Consider the following 20,611-nt stretch of genomic DNA (forward strand, 5'->3'; position numbering starts at 1 on the left):
CTTCGCGAGAAATGAAAGGGGAGCTACGGGAGAGGATGTCAGATGGGATGCATTTAAGGCCACAATACGGGGTGAAATTATAGCGGCCAACGCACAAAAGCGGAAGCAATTGTTGGTCCTGGAATCCCAGCTCGAATTAGAGGTTGAGGAAGCAAGGGAAAAGGTGGTTAAAACTCCCAACAGGCGCAACAATAGAGACTACAGAAGGGCAGTGGGCCAATTGCATCTTTTACGCACTAAAAAGGCACTCTTGTCGGTTAGACAGAAATTTTACGCTAGGGCCAACAAGACTGGTTCCCTACTGACGCGTATTCTACGAGGGGCAGAGTCAAGAAACGTGGTCACTGCTCTACATACAGGGAAGGGGGATAGAATTACCCGCCTTAAGGACATTCAAGAAACCATGACGGAGTATTACGAATCCCTGTACAGATCGCAAAATCCCCAAGAACAGCATCAGGAGCAATTTTTAGACACAGTCCAGTTGCCAGTGGTGGAGAAAGGGGCCCAAGCTATACTGAATCAGGACATAACGGAAGACGAGGTTCGGGGAGTGATAGGGAAATTGCTGCGCGGCAAAGCCCCCGGTCCAGACGGCTTCTCAGCGGCATTTTATAAACAATTTGCCGGTCTATTGGTGCCACATTTAACTTACTTCTACAACTCTTTCAGAGCCACTGGGGATATAGCTCCTTCCATGAAAGAGGCTAAAATCTCCTTGATTCGGAAGCCGGGGAAAGACCCACTAGAGAGATCCTCCCATAGACCAATAGCTCTGATCAATGTTGACGCGAAGGTATATACTAAGATAGTGGCGAACCGACTGAAGGAGTTCCTCCCTAACCTAATCCATCAAGATCAATCTGGTTTCATCAAAGGCAGACAAAAGGCAGATAATACTAGAAGAATAGCACACCTGGTGGAGAAGACAGGCACTCCGGGAGCCCTCCTGTCGGTAGACGCTGAAAAAGCGTTCGACAGGGTTGAGTGGTTGTTTCTTTTTAAGGTTATGGAACACATGGGACTGGGAGGGGCTTATCTGCAAATGGTTAAAGCCAATTACAATGAACCTAGGGTCAGGGAGATGGTGAATGGGGTGGCTTCCAGGCTTTTCTGTTTACAGAGAGGCACGAAGCAGGGTTGCCCCCTGTCCCCTTTACTATTCGCCATTTATCTGGAACCTCTGCTCCAGGCCATCAGGGACTCAGGGGATATCTGTGATATTCCATTTGGGGGGGCTCCCAACACAAAGTAGCTGCTTTTGCAGATGACATGTTACTTACCCTTACGGCCCCTTCCTAGTCCTGCCACGCAAGTACACTGTTGTTGGAGAAATTCGGGGAGGTATCGGGATTGCGGGTCAACATGGGCAAATCGGAATTGATGGATCTGGGGCTGTGGAAGGAAGAGCGTGAAAAACTCTGAAGAACCTCACCCTTCCCATGGCGGCCAGGGGGAATTGTATATTTGGGGGTGAAACTTACCCAGACACTCTCGGGGTGGGTACCAGCTAACTACCCCCCGATACTGAAAAGCATTAGAAAAGATCTTCAAAGGTGGCGAAATCTCTGTCTCCTGGCTAGGGAGAATTGCAGCTATAAAGATGGTGATACTTCCTCGCCTCCTATACCTGTTCCAAGCGGTGCCTCAGAAGGTACCGGATCGCTTTTTCAAGGAGATGCAAACCCTGACGAATGACTTTATCTGGGAGGGTAAAACGGCCAGAGTCAGCAGACGGCTCCTCACGGCCCCGAGGAGGAAGGGAGGTCAGCCCTAGCCGATTTCAGGCTGTATTACGAAGCCACGCAGTTAAGGGTTATAAGGGAATGGCTCCAGCAAGGAGGACAAAAACACTGGGTTAAAATGGACAGGGCAGTAACCAAACAAGACCTAGACGTGGTGCTTTGGCTCCCAAAAAGTCTCAGACCCACTCATATGTACCTTAGTTCTATTTCTAAATTAATGGCGGACAACTGGGATAGATTGGTCAGGCAACAGGGTAACACTTCCTTACCGTCTACGCCAATATTTGGAAATGGGGATTTCTCTCCAGGGCTAGAGGAGGGGGTTTTTAGGAAATGGAAGGAAGGGGGATGTAGGAGGATGCGGGTAGAGCTCCTACCCTGAATGCAAAAGGGATTTCGCCTTAGGCGAGGGGGGAAGATTACGGTACTTTCAGCTACGCCATTGGCTGCTGCATCCTGTGAATAGAGAGGCGGCCACTAGGGACCCTACCAAATTCAAAAAATGTTTAATGTCTAATGATGGCTCAAAGGGGTTAATCTCGCAGCTATACGGGATTCTGGAGGAGGCCAAATCGGTGAAAAGTTGGGCTTTTATGTGCAAATGGGAGAGGATGGTGGGAAGGGGAATAGAGGAGAGTGAGTGGGGGAGGTTATGGAGGATTATACCGAAAGTAGCTAGAGCATCCCAAATTCGAGAGCCTTGGTACAAACTTATCTATGATTGGCACTACACTTCCGCTCGCTTGCACACGCTATTTCCTGGGACCCCCAAAGGATTGCTGGAGGGGGTGTGGAGCAGTAGGGACCGCAGAACACATCTGGTGGGGTTGTCTCAGGCTGGGGCATTTCTGGGGGGAAATTCGGAATGCTCAGCAACAGGTCTTTGGTCCGGGGGAAACCAGGCCCCCAGAGCAGATTTTATTGGGCATACAAAGTGAAGATATGTCGCCTGCCTTGGGCTCAAGGGAAAGGGCACAGGTGCTGCTTATCTTGGCAGGTACGATGCTGATTGCTCGGAACTGGAAAAGCCTGTTGGTTCCAACATTTCAAGATTGGCTCAAGAGTCGTCTGGGAGATGGTTGCGGTGGAATGGGCAACGTATGCTAAGGACAATGCATTGCAGAGCTTTGCAGGCGAGTGGGGTGGGGTATTGGCCTTTCTTAGAGTTGATTTTAGAATTGCGTGGCGCCCGCAGCGGCACAGACTGTTGGACCTTTCGTGAATTGAGGGGGGAAACTTCTTTTGGGTGGGGGATTTTCAAACACTGGGGTGGGCCGGTTTGTTTGGTTTTGGGGGGGTTTGGATGGGGGGGGTACTGTTGGAGGGGCTTTGATGTTGATGTTTTTCTTAAAAATGCTAATAAACAGAGGTTTAAAAAAAAATATGGTCAAATTCTAAATCCAACCTCTCCTCCTCATAGATGTCATCCAGGGGGAAGTAAAAGTCTTGTCTCGGAACAGCCGATGCTCTGGAGTCCATAACAGGCCTCACAGACTTGGAAGTAGCCTTCCTGGGAGGATCCACAGTACCAGGGCTCTCCAACGGTAAATTTCGGCCAAAAGGCCCCGACAGTGTCGAGTGCACCGATCGCTTCGGCATCGAGTGCGTCGACAAGGGCGCCAAGGGCTGATACGAAGGCAAAGCTTAGACGTCCGTATCTGACAAGACACAGCGCCGATGGTGTATATCGTATCCTCCAAACTCTAGTGCTTCAGGAGCCAGGCCTGCAAGTTCAGCGACTTCGGGTCGTGATTAAGAATGGCGCCTCCTTCTCTGGAGATAAGAACTGTGTCCACGGGCAGTTTGACTGGTGGGGACGCCGATAAATCCAGAGGGTCCGGGATCTGTCTCGGCCACGCCGATGCGACGAGGATCATCCTGTACCGGGACCTCTTGAGCTGGTTGACAAGCCGGAGTAGCAGTGGCAACGGCGGGAAAGCATAGAGGAACAGTTTGTCCCAGGGGAACGAGAAAGCATTGCCCATGCTCCTCGGTTGACGGAACCTGCTGGCGAACCTCTGGCACTTGGAGTTCGTCGCTGTCGCGAAGAGATCGACCTGTGGTCTGCACCACAGCCTGAAGAGTCGATCCACTTGATCCTGGTGTAGCTCCCACTCGTGGCACGAGCGCAGCTCCCTGCTGAGTGAGTCGGCGATGGTGTTCTTTATCCCTGCCAGATGAAAAGGTACCAGAAACATCCCCTGGTCGACGGCCCAGTGCCACAGATCCTGGGCTTCCTTGGACAGGGCTCGGGATCTTGTTCCACCCTGCTTCCTGATGTAGAACATCGTGGTCGTGTTGTCGGTGAAGATCCTCACCACCTTGCCCTTGAGGGACGGAAGAAAGGACCTGAGGGCCCAAAACACTGCGCAGAGCTCCAAAAGGTTGATATGAAGTTGTTTTTCCTCCGGGAGCCAAAGGCCTCTCATGTGGAGATCTCTGGTATGTGCTCCCCATCCTTCCAGGGAGGCATCCGTCATCACTGTTACCTGGTGAGCTAGGGTCTGAAAGTCTGCGCCCGCCGTCAGATGAGTGCGGGTGCCCCACCACCGGATCGCTCGTCGGAAGGTCTCGTTGAGCGGTATCCTGTCCCTCGAAGCTGCCCGTCGCCTGGATCCAGCGTGCGTCGAGGAACTCTTGCAGTGGACGCATTCTAAGTCTGCACAGGCGTACCAGATAGATGCAGGAGGACATCATCCAGAGAAGGGATTTGATGGATCTTACCCTGGCTACGTCTGTGGCTAGCAGGCGTTGCACCTTGCCCAAGATGGCTTTCGTCGGACGGCGAGGCCAGCCGTGCCACTGTGTCGAGCTTGGCTCCCAGAAACAGGGCGACCTGCGAAGGAAACAGGTGGGATTTGGGGAAGTTGATGGAGAACCCCAGGTCCGTGAGTAGCTGGACGGTCTTCGCTGTGTGTTCTACGGCTAGCTCCCTTGTCCTTGCTCGGATGAGCCAGTCGTCCAGGTATGGATGGACGTGGATCCCTTGTAGGCGTAGCCACGCTGCCACCGGTGCTAGGCACTTGGTGAATACCCTGGGTGCCGACTTTAATCCGAACGGGAGGGCCTTGAACTGGTAGTGCCGTCCTCGGACCACGAACCTGAGGAACTCCCGGTGTCCTTTTAGAATGGGGATGTGGAAGTAGGCATCCTCCAAGTCCAACTACGGCAGAAAATCGTCCTCCTCCAGCTGTCCCAGCACGTGCTGGAGGGTGACCATCCGGAACTTCCGAGCCTTGATGTACTTGTTCAGTCGCCGCAGGTCCAGAATGGGACGCCAACCTCCTGTCTTCTTCTTTATGAGAAAGTATCTTGAGTAGACCCCAGAGCCCCAAAGTCTCTTTGGGATTAGCTCGATGGCACCTTTCTTGAGCATCGCCCTTACCTGCAGCAGCAGCTGGGGTACGTGGTTTTCCTTCCTGGCCACGGGTGGCACGCGAGGGCACTTATTTAGAAACTCGAGGGCGTGCCCCTGACCCAGGGTTTCCAGCTCCCAATGGTCGGTGGAGATGGACTCCCACACGCTGACTAACTTCGCCAGCCGGCCGCCCACCGGGGTGCTTCGGTGGGGGCCAACGCCGCGGTTGGTCAGTCCTGTTTCGAGGCCGCCTTGACTTCCCTGGCGACATCGGCGGGAACCTCCAGACTTGCCCAGTCCTCTATAGGCCTCCTGCGACAAGGAACGGGTCGCTTGACGGTAGGTAGAGGAGCCGCTGCCGGAACCTTTGGAGGCCCTTTGCTTGCCTCCGGTGTTCCGAAAGGACGGCCGTTGTTGCTGGAGAACTCCCAGGGCCCGGGCTGTCTCCGTGTCCGCTTTGATGGCTTGCAGGGACTTATCGACTGTCTTCCCAAACAGGTTGTTCCCGTCGAGGCATGTCCAACACTTTGGCTTGTACATCCTGGCAGAAATCCGTCGCCTAAAGCCATCTGAGGCAAACACTGTTGCCCAACTGGCGGAAACCGGTGCCAACGATGTCCGTCGCCACCGTTATGCCGTGGTCCGACGCCACCTCGCCTTCTTGCAAGATTTCCAGGGCTTCTGCTCTCTTGTCGTCCGGCAGGAAGTCCAACAAGGGAGCGATTTATACCAAAGTTCCCCGTCGTAACGGGCAACGATAGCCAGTGCCTTGGCCGCCTTAATCGTCGCCGCCGCCGACGACGTGATGACTCGTCCCATCGCGTCGAACTTCTTTCCCTCGCCGTCCAGCGGTGAAGTCGATGCCCCCCCGCCTTCTTCCTGGCCACCGCCGAGACGACTGAATCCGGGGTCGGCTGTGCTCTAAGGCATAGAGGGGCCGCGTCGGGGACCCGGTACTTCTTTTCGTATCAATCACTTTTTGCCGGCGTCGTGGCCGGGTTCTTGAGGAGGGAGCCCCTCGTCCCAGATGTCATCCAGTAGAGGTACCACGAGGACCTTCTTCCTCTTGGTCTCTCGACGTTGATAGAGGAACCCCTCCTTTTCTTCGGGCAGAGTTGGAAAAGCTTGGATGCCCTGGAGATCATCGCATGGAAGGATCCAATCGCATCGGGCGGGGAAGCCCAGGGAGGGGGGGGGGGGCGACGTGAGGTCCACCCCGTCGTCACCGCCCTCGTCATCTGTGCCAGTCGTGTCCGTGCCTGTGTCATCCCCGCAGACCGTGGACGGGGAAGAGGGTTGAGCAGGCCTCGAGGGCTGGAAGGGTGTAGGAGGATGTGTTCTTCTCCTCTTGGGTGGTGGACTTCCCGACGGGCCTGCTCCTGGCTCCTCCGTCTGGCCTGGCTCCGGCTCCTCCGTCGGGGGTAAAGGCAATCTAGTCCTTATTTCAGAGCATAAGGATTGAATTGCCATCAAAATGGCCGCCGAGTTGTCCTGCGGCACTGGCTGCAACGGGCCTGACGGTTAGTCTGGGGTCCCGTCGGCGCCGCCGTCGCTTTCGTCGTCCCCCTCGTCGGGATGCCTCTCGCTGGGCTGGTCCTCCTCCATGCTCGCGTCGTGGCTCTCAGGGACTTCAACAAGTTCCTCCTCGGATGCTGTGTCTGAATCCACGACGGCCACTGGCCCCCCCCTTCTTTCTCCGCCGGGGGCTTTGTGGGGGTTCTTTCGATGGGCTTGAAAGATGCCTCCCTCCGAGGTGGCAGGGAGACTCTGGGCCCCGAGGCAGCTACCACAGGTGTAACCTCTGCAGGCTGCGCCAGGGTTGCCGCGACCTTCTCGATAGAGACCTTGGCTGGGTGAATCAAGGCCTTAGTCACAGACTGCGTGCTTGTGGCCTTCACCTTGGGGGAGGGCTCCCCGCCTCGCTCCCCATCAGCCGAAATCTTCGAGATCAACCGGGGCCTCTCCTTCCCTCTTGGATTTCCTCTTACCCGAGCCAGAGCGTTGGTTCATGGTCGATGGCGCGGGGGAGAATGCGCCCTGCCTGGCAGCCGAGGAGCCCGACCGTTCGGCGCTCCCGGTGCCCGCAGATTTGTGGTGCTTAGCCTTCTGTTGGGCCCCTGTCGCCGGCGTGCCCTCACAGGACTTAGAAGACCGCTCAGATTTCTTCTTTTTCTTCTCACCTGACAGGCTCTTTCCCTCTAGCCAGTTGGCGAGACGAAGATGGCGGTCCCTCATGGTCCGCTCCGACATGTTCCCGCAAAACGCACAGTCCTCCTCCACGTGCGTTTTGTCCTCGTGGAGACAGTAGAGGCATAAAGAATGCTCGTCTTCCTTGAACATGTTCTGCAGCTGGCATCCAGGGCAGGCCCTGAACAGCTTCCCGGGCGTCGAGCTCCCCTTTCTCCTGGGCATGTCCGGGGTAGGCCTCAGAAACTTCTGGAATCCTCCAAAAGCGTCGCTCGACGAAATCTTCACCCTTGAGGGGCGTAGAAACTTCAGAAACGGGTCCCCGTTGATCGCATGTAAAGACGGTGGAGCTTGAGGCTCAATTTAACCAAAAAATCTGAAATTCTCTTTGAAAAAGCGCGAAAACACAGCAAAAGCTTGAGAGCTATAGCACAAGGACTCCCAACACTTGAATGTGCTGTACAAATCTGAGGATGGCTGCCGGAGGCGGGGCTTAAGGAGAGGGCAGTCATTGGCTGTGGGCAGTATGACCCAGAGATCAGTGATTGGTTACTACTAGGAAAGAAACTGATACTGATTTTTTTTCTGTACCGAGGATTCCCAGCCTGACGACGGGGAATTTTCATGAGCATGTGAATCCATGCCAGACCCCATGCTGGAGAACTGACAAGACACAGCGCTGATGGTGTTGACGCTGACCTCGAGCCCTTAGCAGATTTCTGCGGTCTTGCTGGGGACGAGGAGAGATCTGGAAGCACGTCTCTTGCGACCATCCTAAGCCTTGGCCGAACGGGACCTCGAAGGTTCCCGATGAGGATCACGTCGAGGACCCGACCTCGAAGGCGTGTGAGCCACGGATCAAGACCGTTCCTTGCCGGCTTCGTCAGAAGGCGTGGACGGAACTGTGCCCTGCGACTGAAAAATCCCCAACATCTGCTCCCTAAAGACAGCCCATTCCTCCGGGGTCGAGGACTTTGTTGGACAAGGCACTTTCCTTGTGGCGCCATCCTCCGAGGAGGACGGAGAAGGCGACTGCGCTTCCTAGAATGCCAAGACGAGGCGGAACGAATGGCGGGAACCACTCCGAGACCGAGATCCCCCGGGACTCCTTCCGACATGGAGAGTCACCCCCTGGATTTATGGGGCTTACTGGGTTTTGAACCCCTACTTACCTGAAGCTTTCCCTTACGCTCCTGCAAGGCCTTAGCAGTTAGCAACTGGAATTTGGAACAGTCGGTGTTGTGAATCTCACCCAGGCACCCCAAACAAATGCGATGCGGGTCGGTAATCGACATTTTCGACTTGCAGTCCCGGCAAGTCTTGAAGCCAGACCGCAGAGTCGGAGGGTTTGAAGAAGACATTCACTACAAATACACGAGGCGCGCAGAGTCTCCGAAGCAAACACAATTGCGGAAAAAACGGAACTGAGGCTACGGGCGTCGTGCTTCCTATTTATAACATCCATTGACGGAGGCCTTTGAGAAACAGAGCCAACGCCATCGACGCAGGACCCCCTCTGCCCAGAAAGTTTCCGAACTAAACAGCTGTGGACATTACATGTCAAAGATGTGGAATACGTTTGAGGACACAATCCATTCGAAAAGAGTACCAGTTTATCTTTTTGGACGAAGGAAACAGCTTTTTTTCCTCAGAGGTGGGTGCTTCCTAAACATTAGTAATGTTTAATTTCAATGCAAACCTTCTTTCAAATCAAGTTTTATTGCCATCCAAACATACTGCTCATGTAACTGTACATAAAATAAACTATAATATATATATTTACATTTTTTTTTAAACTTACATGACATAAGTTTACATTTTTGGCAGGCTTGGAATAATCAGATATGTATTGTCCTTGGAGTATTATTAAATCAACAGAACATTCTTAATTTGGTTAAACTGATATTTTTTGGTTTTCAGGTAGCTAAACACCAAGCCTCAGCGCTGTCAAAACTCTTAAGTTGTTTAAACTGTTCATTGTTTTCTCTTCCGTTCAGATTCTAAACAGAATTTTTCAAAAGCTTCTTCAATTTCTGGATCCATCTCATCATCATCGAAGTACCTGAGAAAATAAACAAAATTTTTAAAAACATAATAGAAGACTATTCCCACTTTTTACATAACTACATTACTTTGTGAATGTTTCATATTCTATTGCCCACATACTGTTATCAATCTGCTGCTATTCAAAACGACACATTTGAATTTCAAGTACCTGTGTCCACTGAGCCTTTATTATTAGAAGGGCCTTTATTGAGCACCGACCTAGCAACAGGAAGCAAACGAGTACTTTTTCAAAATCATAGGGGGGGGGGGGGGAGAGGGGAGTATACAGCGAGGGAAGCAGGAGTAAGAGAGCAGTGAGCTACCAAGGGGGGAAACATGGGGGGAGTGGGGAAGGCACTTTATCCTCTGGTGTCAACAAGCAACCAACGCAGAAAACATGAGCTAGCATATTGCCCAGTCTCAGTTTAGCAGTGGGACGCCTTTGATGAAAACCATACCAAAACCAAGATGAAGGCAGAATTCTTAAGTTACTAGATTCGGCAGACCAACGTGTGATGTGCAGAAAGGCTAGAGGAAATAGATGGGCCTCTCTGTGGAAGACACACCTTGAAAATGTAAGTTGATGTATTCCTCAGACTTCTTTATTTTGGATTTGTAAACGCTGCATGGCACCTTAATGCAGCACCATAGTGCTAGGGGTGAGGGGGAAGGAACAAGTAGGACTGCAAAAGCCACATGCTTCGCCCAATAGCCACAAGAATTAAAGTTACAAATGGTGGAATGGGTCTGGAACGGTGGTGCAGCGTTCATGCGGAAGGGTCCATTTGTTTGGTCTACACATTTGAACAACGTAAGCACCTTTTCAGCAGGACTATGTATTTGAAAAACACCAAAATAATGATTCTTACAGATTAAACTGTCATGTTCACAGGTTCTTAAAACAAGCACTGGCAACGCAAGTAAATTTTGCTTCGGTAGCCAACTCATTTAGCTGCATAGGTACCTCTAATGTCCGGAGAGGATCCGCATGAACATACCCAATGTGGCAAGCGACATATCCATTTCAGGAGTCTGTTTTTTTCCTTCAACCTTCGTAGCGATGTCCTGTTTGGAATCCAGTTGTGTCAGCTATTTTGAACACGTCTTTGTCTGCAAGTCTTTTGTAACAAAGACCAAAAGCTGTCAGACAAGTTTGTGGTTTAATGAAAAAAAAAAAAACAACTTAAAAGATGGGAGCATACATCATTGACCAACTACTTGGATGTTGGGAGACTGCAGTTTGAGAGTGTTGAGCCTCTGCTTGTGATGTTGACTTTTGAAAGAAAGCAGGTAATACAATAGCAGAATGTACGTGGGGGTGGCCCCGCTGACGTCGTGTGATTGCAGATGCGACAAACTTTTCGTCGTAGCAGTGATTGTTTGTTTTATTTGCAACGTGGCTGCGAGCGGTGAGCCACGGCGCCGCGAGTCATTGGATTCGCCTCCCCGCCCCGTAATACCACGAGCATCTCCGGGGAGGACCTGTCAGCAGGGCGCGATGCGCCAGTGGGGCGCCAGGGGGAGCTCCCGCTCTCCCTGGTCCCTTTCTCAAGCTCCGGCGCTCGTACGAGCATTTTCGTTAAGGATATGACAGTTGATGCGAGTACGAGCACCGGAGCAAGCTCCCTCTCTCTTTTTCCTGTCAGAAGCATACATTTTTTTTTTTAAAACAAGAAAGAAGGATCGCTAGCAGCACCAGCAGCACAGAGCTTTGTCTGCATAGTATCCATTGCCAGCAAGTGAGTGGAGGTAACGCTGCTGAAACTCAAAGACCTTGTTATTATCCACATAGAACTGGCATACTAAAAATCTGGGCCGGTGAGAGAAGGTAGTCAGCAAAGTTAAAAAAATAAAAATAAAATAAAAAAAAGCGGTAAGGTGATTTATTATGGCAGCTCAATACAGTCCTCAATCAGACCAGGAATGGTCAGAGGAAGAGGACGACAGTGGTTATATTGATGAGGTGGCTATGGAAAGGAGCCTGCAAAACATCCTAGGATCCACTGTGACAAACAGTGTGCAGAAAGCGGTAACAGATATGCTTCTGCCTATACAGCAGCACCTGGAAGAAATGGAAGAGCGCATGCGAGGTGATCCTCTGAAGGGAGGTAAAAGGACACAAAAGAGAAAACACCTAACCCAAGGGGGAAGTAGTCCGGCTCGTAAGAGCAAAAGCTCTGTGACCCCCTCCCCCACCAATTGATAACTGCCACTGCTGCATTGACAGACGCCTTCTCCAGGCTGAAACACTCCTTCATGACTAGGGAGGTAACCCCTTCCTGCGAAAGACCCTCTAACCCAGAGGAAGGAAACAGGGGTGATGGACCCTCGAGCCCGGAGGGAGAAAAACAGGGCGTTCAAAATGAAGCAAACTCGGAATTATATGACGATGAATCCTCTCACGCTTCCTCAGAAGAGAAAACCGAGCCTTGGGGCTCTAAACACTCGATCTCAGGGAATGCGGCAGCCCCCATCCCCAAGGCAAACACCAGGAAACAGCGCCCTACCGAGGGAATGTTCGACCCTGAGGATTTGATACATCCTAGGTCCACTGACTGGCAGCCGTCAGTCAGGACAACGGAATACATGTACAGCAGGCTACACAAGCCGCTAGAGAAGGAAACCAGAGCAAGGCTCAGAGCTGAATGCCCGCGCCCTGACATACCACATAAAATGGCGATGACGCCAGAATTGGATTCTAAAATGATCACCTTTATGGCGAAAGACCCCAAAAAGGGCATATACAGAGCCTGGAAGTCATGCCAGGATAAACTATTGGACGTTGCAGGTCCTCTCGTAAAAATTCTAGATCTGGCAGAAGAAGCCCCCGCCTCCTCAACCTCCATTGACCCAATCACCCTCTCCGGTGGGCTCAGAGAGCCATTTGTTTACTGGGAAATGCTAGCTGCGCCATTTCCACCGAGCGCAGAAAAGGCATACTGTTCAAGATCGACTCAAAATTGACCGAATTGGCAAACACAGAATCCGGGGTCGCCGCGCAAGGGCTACTATTTGGAGATCCTTTCATGAAGGAGATGACCAGATTTGTAAGCACGTTTACGGCTCTGGATAAGGCGCAAGCCTCCATTAAGAGGGTTTTCTCTTCTAAGGTTTTCATCAGGGCCGGTCGAGGTCGCTCTTCCGGCCGCTACGCCTTTGACAGAAGACCTCAGTACCAACAGCAGAACACCTGGCAAGACCGAGCCGACACCTTCTTTCCCTCCAGAGGGCGTAGCAGAGGCCGCTACTGGAGGAGAGGACCAAGGAGCGGAACTCAACAACCCCCAGGTCAGTCTAGCGACTGCAGCTCCAGCAGCGCGCACGCCCGTTGGGGGGAGGTTAATACTCTTTTCAGATGCCTGGGGCGCCTTGTCAGGAGACGCATGGGTCAGGGAGGCAGCGTGCGGACTGCGGCTAGAGTTTTTCGTGCAGCCTTTTCAGTTCAGTCCCCCTGTCTCAATAATTATGTCAGAGCCAGATCAAAGAGCACTAGACAGCGAGATTCAGAATCTGTTTCAGAAGAGGGCAATTCGGCCATGCTTGACCCCGGGCGGATTTTTCAGTCCAATCTTCCTGGTACACAGGAAGGAGAAGGTAAGGCCTGTAATAAATCTAAAGGCACTCAACAAATTCATAATCTATCGACATTTCAAGATGGAAGGTATCCACATGCTCAGGGACCTTCTCAAGCCTAGCGATTGGCTTGTGCGTCTAGATCTCAAAGACGCTTACCTCGCGCTGCCCATTTGCCTGGAACACGTACAGTATCTAAGATTCTCTTGGGATCACAAAGATTGGGAGTTTACGAGTCTACCTTTCGGTCTCTCTTCAGCTCCCTGGACATTTACCAAACTATTAAGACGCGTAGTGGCACACTTAAGAGAGCAAGGCGTCCGCCTGATAATTTATCTGGACGACATTCTCATGGCTCAATCTCGTGAGCATACTCAGGAACAAACCAAACTAACCATAAACTTTCTCGGGTTCATTGTAGACACTCAGAATTCGCAGCTTCGTCTTCCAGCTGTCAAGATTCATTCGACCAAGAGGGAAATTTGCAGGCTCCTACCGAATGATTTAATCTCTCTACGGGAGCTGGCGAGAGTAATAGGCCTCCTGTCCTCATCCATTCAAGCAATTTTTTCAGGCCCCCTACATTAACGGGAATTGCAAAGACTAAAAGGTCAGCACCTAAGGCGCAGTCTTTCTTTCTCTCATAGACTGACACTATCATCACAAGCAAGGACAGAGCTGAATCGGTGGCTGTCTCACATGGAGGCCTGGAACGGCAGGGCCATTTTCGGTTCTGCTCCAGATATCATCATCATCATAGAGTCGGATGCCAGCCGTTCCGGATGGGGAGCAAGATGTGGCACAGCAGCCACTGGAGGGACCTGGTCTCCACAGGAGCTGAATATGCACATAAATTGTCTAGAGCTCCTCGCGGGATCATTCGCAATTCGCTCCTTCGCCAAAGACAAAGTGAGCTGTTGCATTTTACTGAAAATGGACAACGTATCTGCCGTGAGATACATAAACCATCTGGGTGGTCCCAAGTCTCGTCCACTAGCGGAACTCGCCAAAGACAGCAGAATACCTGCCGGGTCTCAAGAATGTAATAGCGGATTGGCACTCCCGGCATTACGTCGACTCCAGTGACTGGAGTCTCGACAAAAATATATTTCTCCGCTTGCAGCAACACTGGGGCCCATTATCCATAGACCTCTTCGCGTCTCGGCTCAACGCACAACTACCGATGTTTTACGGTTGGAGGCTCAAACCGGCAGCGTCAGCGACAGATGCATTCCTAAAGCCTTGGACGCAAGTGATATTCTATGCGTTTCCTCCCTTCGCAATGATAGCGAGGACCCTGGTGAAGGTCCGTCAGGACAAAGCAGAGCTGGTCCTCATAGCCCCAGTATGGCCTTCTCAGATCTGGTATCCAGTTATTCGGGAACTTTCCACGGATTCTCCAATCCTTCTACCCCGGTATCGGGATCTCCTGGTAGATCCGTGGGGACAAGCTCACCCCCTGCTAGTCTCCGGGTCTCTGACTCTGGCGGCTTGGAGGATTTCAGGTCAAGATGGAGAACATCAGGCATGTCCAGCAAGGCAATTCACCACATTGAAGAGAGTTGGGCCCCCGACACTCGCAAACAGTATTCCAATTCCTGGAATACCTGGAGGTCGTGGTGCCAGGACCGAGACCTACATCTAGTTTCAGCGCCGTTAGAAGAAATACTACATTTTTTGGCCTCCTTAGTAGAGAAAGGTCTAGCTTACAGGACAGTAAACGCATATCGATCGGCGATTTCTGCAGGGCACAATTTCATACAAGGGGTTCCAGCAGGAGAACAACACTTGGTTTGTAGATTGCTGAAGGGTGTTCGTCTTACAGTGCCACCCTCATCCTGTTACAATAAACTTTGGGACGTTAAAGTGCTCAATCTTTTCCTCTCTTGGCCAGCTAACGAAGAGCTATCACGCACAGCACTCTCCGGCAAGCTTACTACACTGCTTTGTCTGATTTCTTGCAGGAGAATATCGGATGTCAGGGCTCTAGATCTAGAGGGTAGGTCATTTTCTCCAGACGGTGTCGTCTTTCACATAAGAAGGAGAACTAAATGTGATTCAAGAGTGGTCTCTTACCCGGCCTTTAGGGAACAGCCCAAGCTTTGCGTGGTTCAGTGTTTAAAATCTTATGAGGAAGTAACAGCTCCGCTTAGACTGTCTCCAAACGGGCAACTCCTCATAGCTATTCGCAAACCTCAAAGCAGTTTCGGCTCATATCTTAGCTCGCTGGGTGCGTTGGACTTTAACCCCAGCGGGAATAGATACACTCCAGTTCGGAGCCCATTCAGTCAGAGGAGCCATGGCTTCAAAAGCTTTTCAAGTTGGCGTCCGTCTCGAGGAGATCATGAGAATGGCTGATTGGGCAGGTGAATCGATATTTAAAGAGTTCTACTTGAAACCAGTAGAGCAGCCTGCTTCGATAGTGGTAAGTAAGCTTTGAACTAGCATAATGTGAGCCTCTGGTCTTGACATAGAATAAAGATTTTCCATAATATCTTACTAGAAATTCTTGATTCTATTAAAGACACGGAGGCGAGCATTATCCCACCCTTTGAAGAAAAGCTTGTTATACACTGATTAAAGGGATGCTGGTATTGTTGCAAACTGTTGATTGGACCTCTTATTGCGTAACAATAATAAGATGCTTTTCTCTCCCACCCCTATAAGGGAACTAGGGTGTACGCAAAAAGGCTAACATATTTTAATTTTTCTTGACAGCCTCTACGGACAAGTCCACCTGACTTACGCACTAACTGATTTTTTCCTGGTTGAGCGTGCTTTAAAGTTTATCATCAAAGACATCAAGTTCGCAGCCTTGAAAGAGGAAGTTGTTTCTTATACAGGACTGTTTATGGGAACACCTATACACTTATTGGAGGAGCAGTATCACGTGACATTGGACACAGATAAACTTTGGAGCATCATGGGATTTTGAGTTTTTTTTTCCATTATACTGCTAAGGTTATGGACTATTTGTGTATTCCATGTTTCTTTTGTTATGTATCTGTTTAATGTACTTTCAACATGAGTTTTGTTAGATGTAAGTGCAAAGATACCTTGCTGCTGAGCTTTCTTATATATAATTAAAGAAAGAGAAGCATAATGCTCGCCTCCTTGTCTTTAATAGAATCAAGAATTTCTATTAAGATATTATGGAAAATCTTTATTCTAATGCACTCGTCCGGTACCTCCAACTGTTCGATTTTAGCTAAGTCAGGAGCCACGCCATGAGCCACAGTGGTCTGGGTTGTGGAGGAGTATTTGGCCTTTGTCTTATGACAGCAAGTCGGGAGTGGTCTCCAGTGGAATTGGGCGTTCTTCCGACATGTGTAGTAGGTCCAAGTACCACGGTTGGAGAGACCACACTGGAACAATGAGGATGTAGTGACAGGGTATACATTATCATTGGACGACCCTGCCGATCACCGGGTCATTGTGAAGTCTTCCCCCGGTGAGCCCAACTGTGGTTGTTTGCTGGCAAAGGATCTGCATCATGGAGTTTTACACAAGTTACTGCCTGACAGAACTTGGAAAAGCCCTCCTTAGATGACGGGGTTGTAACCCCTTAGGTTCAGCATGAACTACCAAAAGGTTTGGTAGCAATGGCTGAGCAGCCAGGCTTAGTCTAGGAAGGAGAAGAGTTGTAGCGAGGCACTACTTCGAGCACACAATCAGTTCAAGGAAACACTTACACACTAGCAGTTATATAAAATAGTTATTTATTTTATACACTAAGGCTTTAGAGATAAGTCAGGTAAGTACTATCCACACAGTAATATCACAGTAGAATAAAAGGTAGCACACTTTAAATCAATTGTAAACCAACACACATGTGGAACCAAACTACTGATACCAATGACCAAACTTTGATCAACTCTTGCAACTTTAGTTAACCCCTGCCCAACCAATCTTCAAAAGTCCAATCCTATACTAAACGAGTCTCTGAGACAATTAGGGGCACTGTGAGGACACAGCAGAGTCTTAAAGGTTTCTTCAGGTGTGCAGGTAAATAGTCGTTTTGGAAATTTAGAGGCCAATGGGTTTTTCACCCCTATGGGGCTCAGGGTGCCATGGAGATTGGTGCACGTAACAGCTTAACTGTAGCCCTCCAAGAACACCTGAGCAACACAGCAAGGCCATGTTAAGTACCTAGGCTTCAAACAGTACCTTATCAGTAAAGAACTTAGTGCAGCAGGTTGGTCCTCAAAGAGAGGCGACAGTTGACTCAGTTTAGGTTTTCTTGGCCTGGATGGCTGAGCTGAAGAGGGAACTTTGGAGGAAACAGACAGAGCACTCTAGCAGTGGGTCGCCCAGCAGTGGCTCTTCGCGGCACTGGTGTGTTGGAGCCCTTCACAGGCTTCGGGTCAGCAACAATTGTCGTCTGGTAGACTTATTTGTTTCTCGGTCCATAACTCAGCTGAGGGGACGTCTAGGAGTGGAAAACTGTCCCGGTGGGCCCAAAGGGATGCCCACGATGTTTCAGCCAGAACCGCGCCTTCACACAATGTTGCACCGCAAAATGTCACAGGTACCAGGATATCGGGAGATTGCAGCCCGGGAGGGTCGCAGCTCTTCTTGGGATGGTGCAAATATGCAGGTTGTCTTCAGACTGATTAGTCCCAGCAGTTCATGGGAGGAAGTCGTCTTCAAGAGATCTTCCCTGTCGCTCAAAATTCGGGGTCGTGTTATCAGTCACTTAATGGCTCTGGCAGTCGCTTGGAAGTTGCTGGGACGTCCTATGAATTCCTCTTCGGATCTTCAGTCAGGTGGTTGACTGAGGTTTAGCCTTAGTACCCTCGCCTTTTATGCAAGAAAACTGGCTGAGCCCACCATTCATCCTGCAAGCCTTTCATGCAAATCTGGGGGGTGGGGGATGGCTGTCCAGTAGGACACCCAGCCTCCCATTTCAAACTGGTTCCAGGTAGGCACACTGCAGGACCAAGACCAGGGGAGTTTTTTTTACATGCCCCACTTCCTGTCCATTCAAGAACTCTAAGCATCTTGGCGGGCTTTCCAAGGGAAGCCCGCCGGAGACAAAAGACCCATCAAGACCTTCCCCCCCAGGAAGTTAGAAGGCGGCTCAAGTAAGAGCAAGTCATCATGAAAACGGCTTAAAATAGTACAGCCACCATTTTAGGCAAATGGTGTCCCCTGTGTCCCTACTGCAGCTGCACAAACAGCCTGTGGTAGAAGTGCACATAAAGTCATGTAAAAAGGTACACTGCCACCAGCCTGTCAGATGAACTTTTAACAGTAACTAAAAGTTACTGAAACAGTGAAAAAAGGGAGGCCATGTTTCCCCACAGCCCTCCACATAAGGTGGGTGTGCTGATCTCGCAAGATAAAATACAGGGGGGACAAAATGGAGCCTCCTGCCCTAGTAACAGTAGCTAACCAAGGTAAAATAAAAAGGGAAGCTCAAGGAGCTCCCAGCAACACTGCACAGAAAGTGCTATGTGCTGCAATAGTAAAAGGTAGATGCCAGAAAACATGGAGGAAAGCAGAACTCCAGGAAAAAGTATCAAAGAGAGAAAAAGGGGTCCCAAGTACAGAATAAAAGGAGTGAGTGTGTAAAAGGGTCCCCACTCACTCAAGGGAATCAAATAAAAACCAAGAGTCCAGCAAAAAAGTGCAGAGGGACTCGCATGTGAAGAGAATTTCAGTCAAAAAGGAAATCTACTGCAAGATCTGCATTTTGAAAGCTGTTGTCGTGAATAGATCCATCTGAGGTGTGCCCCATCGTTTGAACACCTTTAATAGCAGTCTGACGCATAGCTCCCATTCGTGGCATTTTTTGCCCGTTCTGCTTAGGTTGTCTGCAATTGTGTTTTGCGCACCCCTGGTAGGTGAAACACTTGAAGATCGATCTGGTTGCTGGCTGCCCAGTGCCACAGTTGATGCGCTTCCCGTGACCTGGACCAGGTGCCTCCTTGCTTTCTCATGTAGTACATGGTAGTCGTGTTGTCTGTTAGTATTCTCACCGTTGTTCCTTTACTACCATGCAGTCCACTGGCAACGCATATCCTCCAAACTCTAGGGCTCTAGAAGCCAAGCCCTCAGGTTCAGCGATCATGGGTCGTGATAAAAGATTGCGCCTCCTTCTCTTGTGAGAAGATCCAGAACCACTGTCAGCTTGACCAGAGGCAACACTGATGGGCTGAGAAGGTCCAGATACCAAATGTGTCTCGGCCACGCCGGGGCGATGGGAGGGAACGGAGGAAACATGTACAGAAACAGCCCTTCCCACAGGAAGGAGACCCTGTCCTCAGGCTCCTCGGTTGGTGGAATCTGCTGTTGAACTTCTGGCACTTGGAATTCACCACCATCACAAACAGGTCGATCTGGGGTCTGCCCCACTTGATAAATAGGAGGTCCACCTGATCCTGACGAAGCTCCCGCTTGTGGCAGGTATGCCGTTCCATGCTAGGGACGAGGAACATCCCTTGTCCGATGGCCCAGCACCACAAGTCCTGTACTTCCTCGGAGAGCGCCAGGGAGCGAGTACCCCCCTGCTTCCTGATGTAAAACATGGTGGTGGTGTTGTTGTCCGTGAAGATCCTCACCACCTTGCCTTTCAGAGACAGGAGAAACGATTTGAGGGCCCAGAACACTGCCCGTAGCTCCAGGATGTTGATATGAAGAGCCTTCTCCTCTGGCAGCCACAGGCCCCTGGTGTGCAGACGTCCGATGTGCGCTCCCCAGCCCTCTAGGGAGGAATCCATGGTAACCGTCTCCTGGTATGGTGGGCTTTGAAATCCAGTGCCTTGTGCGATGTTGGAGTCATTGAGCGATATCTTTTCCGTGAGCTTTCGGACACCTGTATCCAACGGGCGTCCAGGAATTCCTGAAGGGGTCAGATTTGCAACCTGCATAGCCAGACGAGGTAGATGCAGGACGACATCATGCCCAGTAACGACTGGATGGCCAGCACTGTGGCCGTCTTTGTCAATGACAGCTGTTGCACCTTCCCTATGATGGCTGCTATCCTCTCCTCTGAGGGCAACGCCAGGCAAGACACCGTATTGAGTCTGGCGCCCAGGAACACCGCGTTCTGTGATGGCGTTAAGCCGGACTTAGCGGATCAGCCCGTTGCCCAGGTACTGGTATACGTGTATGCACTGTGCAAGGGTTCTTCATGAGGTCCAGTCCCTCGTCCCAAATATCATCCAAAAGGGGCACCAACATGATAGTCTTCCTCTTGGCCTTGCACCTATGGTACAAGAAGCCCTTGTTTTCCTCGGGCACCAGCTGGTATAGCTCAGAGGTTCTGGAGATCATGGAGTGGAACAATCCCACCTCATCCGGTGGGAACAACCTATGTGGAGCGTCCAAATGTGGAGATTCACAGTCTGCTGCAACGATATCATCCGGCGGCGTGGCCGTATCCATCCCTGTACCCGTTTCTGCTGCAAGAGAAGGTACCCGACGTGGTGGCAGGGATTGAAATGAGGGCATCGGATGACGCTTCCTCTTCTTCGTTGGAGGCTAACGGACCTGGGGAACCACAAGTACCAGAGTCAGAGGCATCCTCAACTGGATCACTGACACCAAGGTGTTATTAGTAGACAGAATATCCAAGGAAATGTCCTTTGGCTGAGCTGGCAGAACAGGAAGGCTAGGCCCTGCGCAGTCCTCTTCCACGTCCTTGTGGACCGTGTGTAAGGACTCCTGGTCTTTGTTGTCGTTGGACGAGACCTCCATG

The 20,611-nt window shown here is 50.8% G+C and overlaps 1 protein-coding gene across 1 annotated transcript in view; it reads right to left on the reverse strand.

Moving 5' to 3' along the window:
- Positions 1-8,990: 8,990 nt before the first annotated feature.
- The window catches only part of PAIP1 (poly(A) binding protein interacting protein 1), an 816,787-nt gene continuing 805,166 nt past the window's right edge, over positions 8,991-20,611 (reverse strand). Inside the window, exon 11 of the mRNA XM_069627237.1 lies at positions 8,991-9,352. Coding sequence (XP_069483338.1) covers positions 9,265-9,352 — 88 coding nt within the window. The 3' untranslated portion in view covers positions 8,991-9,264. The remainder of the gene's footprint in view (positions 9,353-20,611) is intronic.

Source organism: Ambystoma mexicanum, chromosome 6p (genome assembly GCF_040938575.1).
Source record: "Ambystoma mexicanum isolate Mex_15411 chromosome 6p, UKY_AmexF1_1, whole genome shotgun sequence".
Taxonomy (NCBI): domain Eukaryota; kingdom Metazoa; phylum Chordata; class Amphibia; order Caudata; family Ambystomatidae; genus Ambystoma; species Ambystoma mexicanum.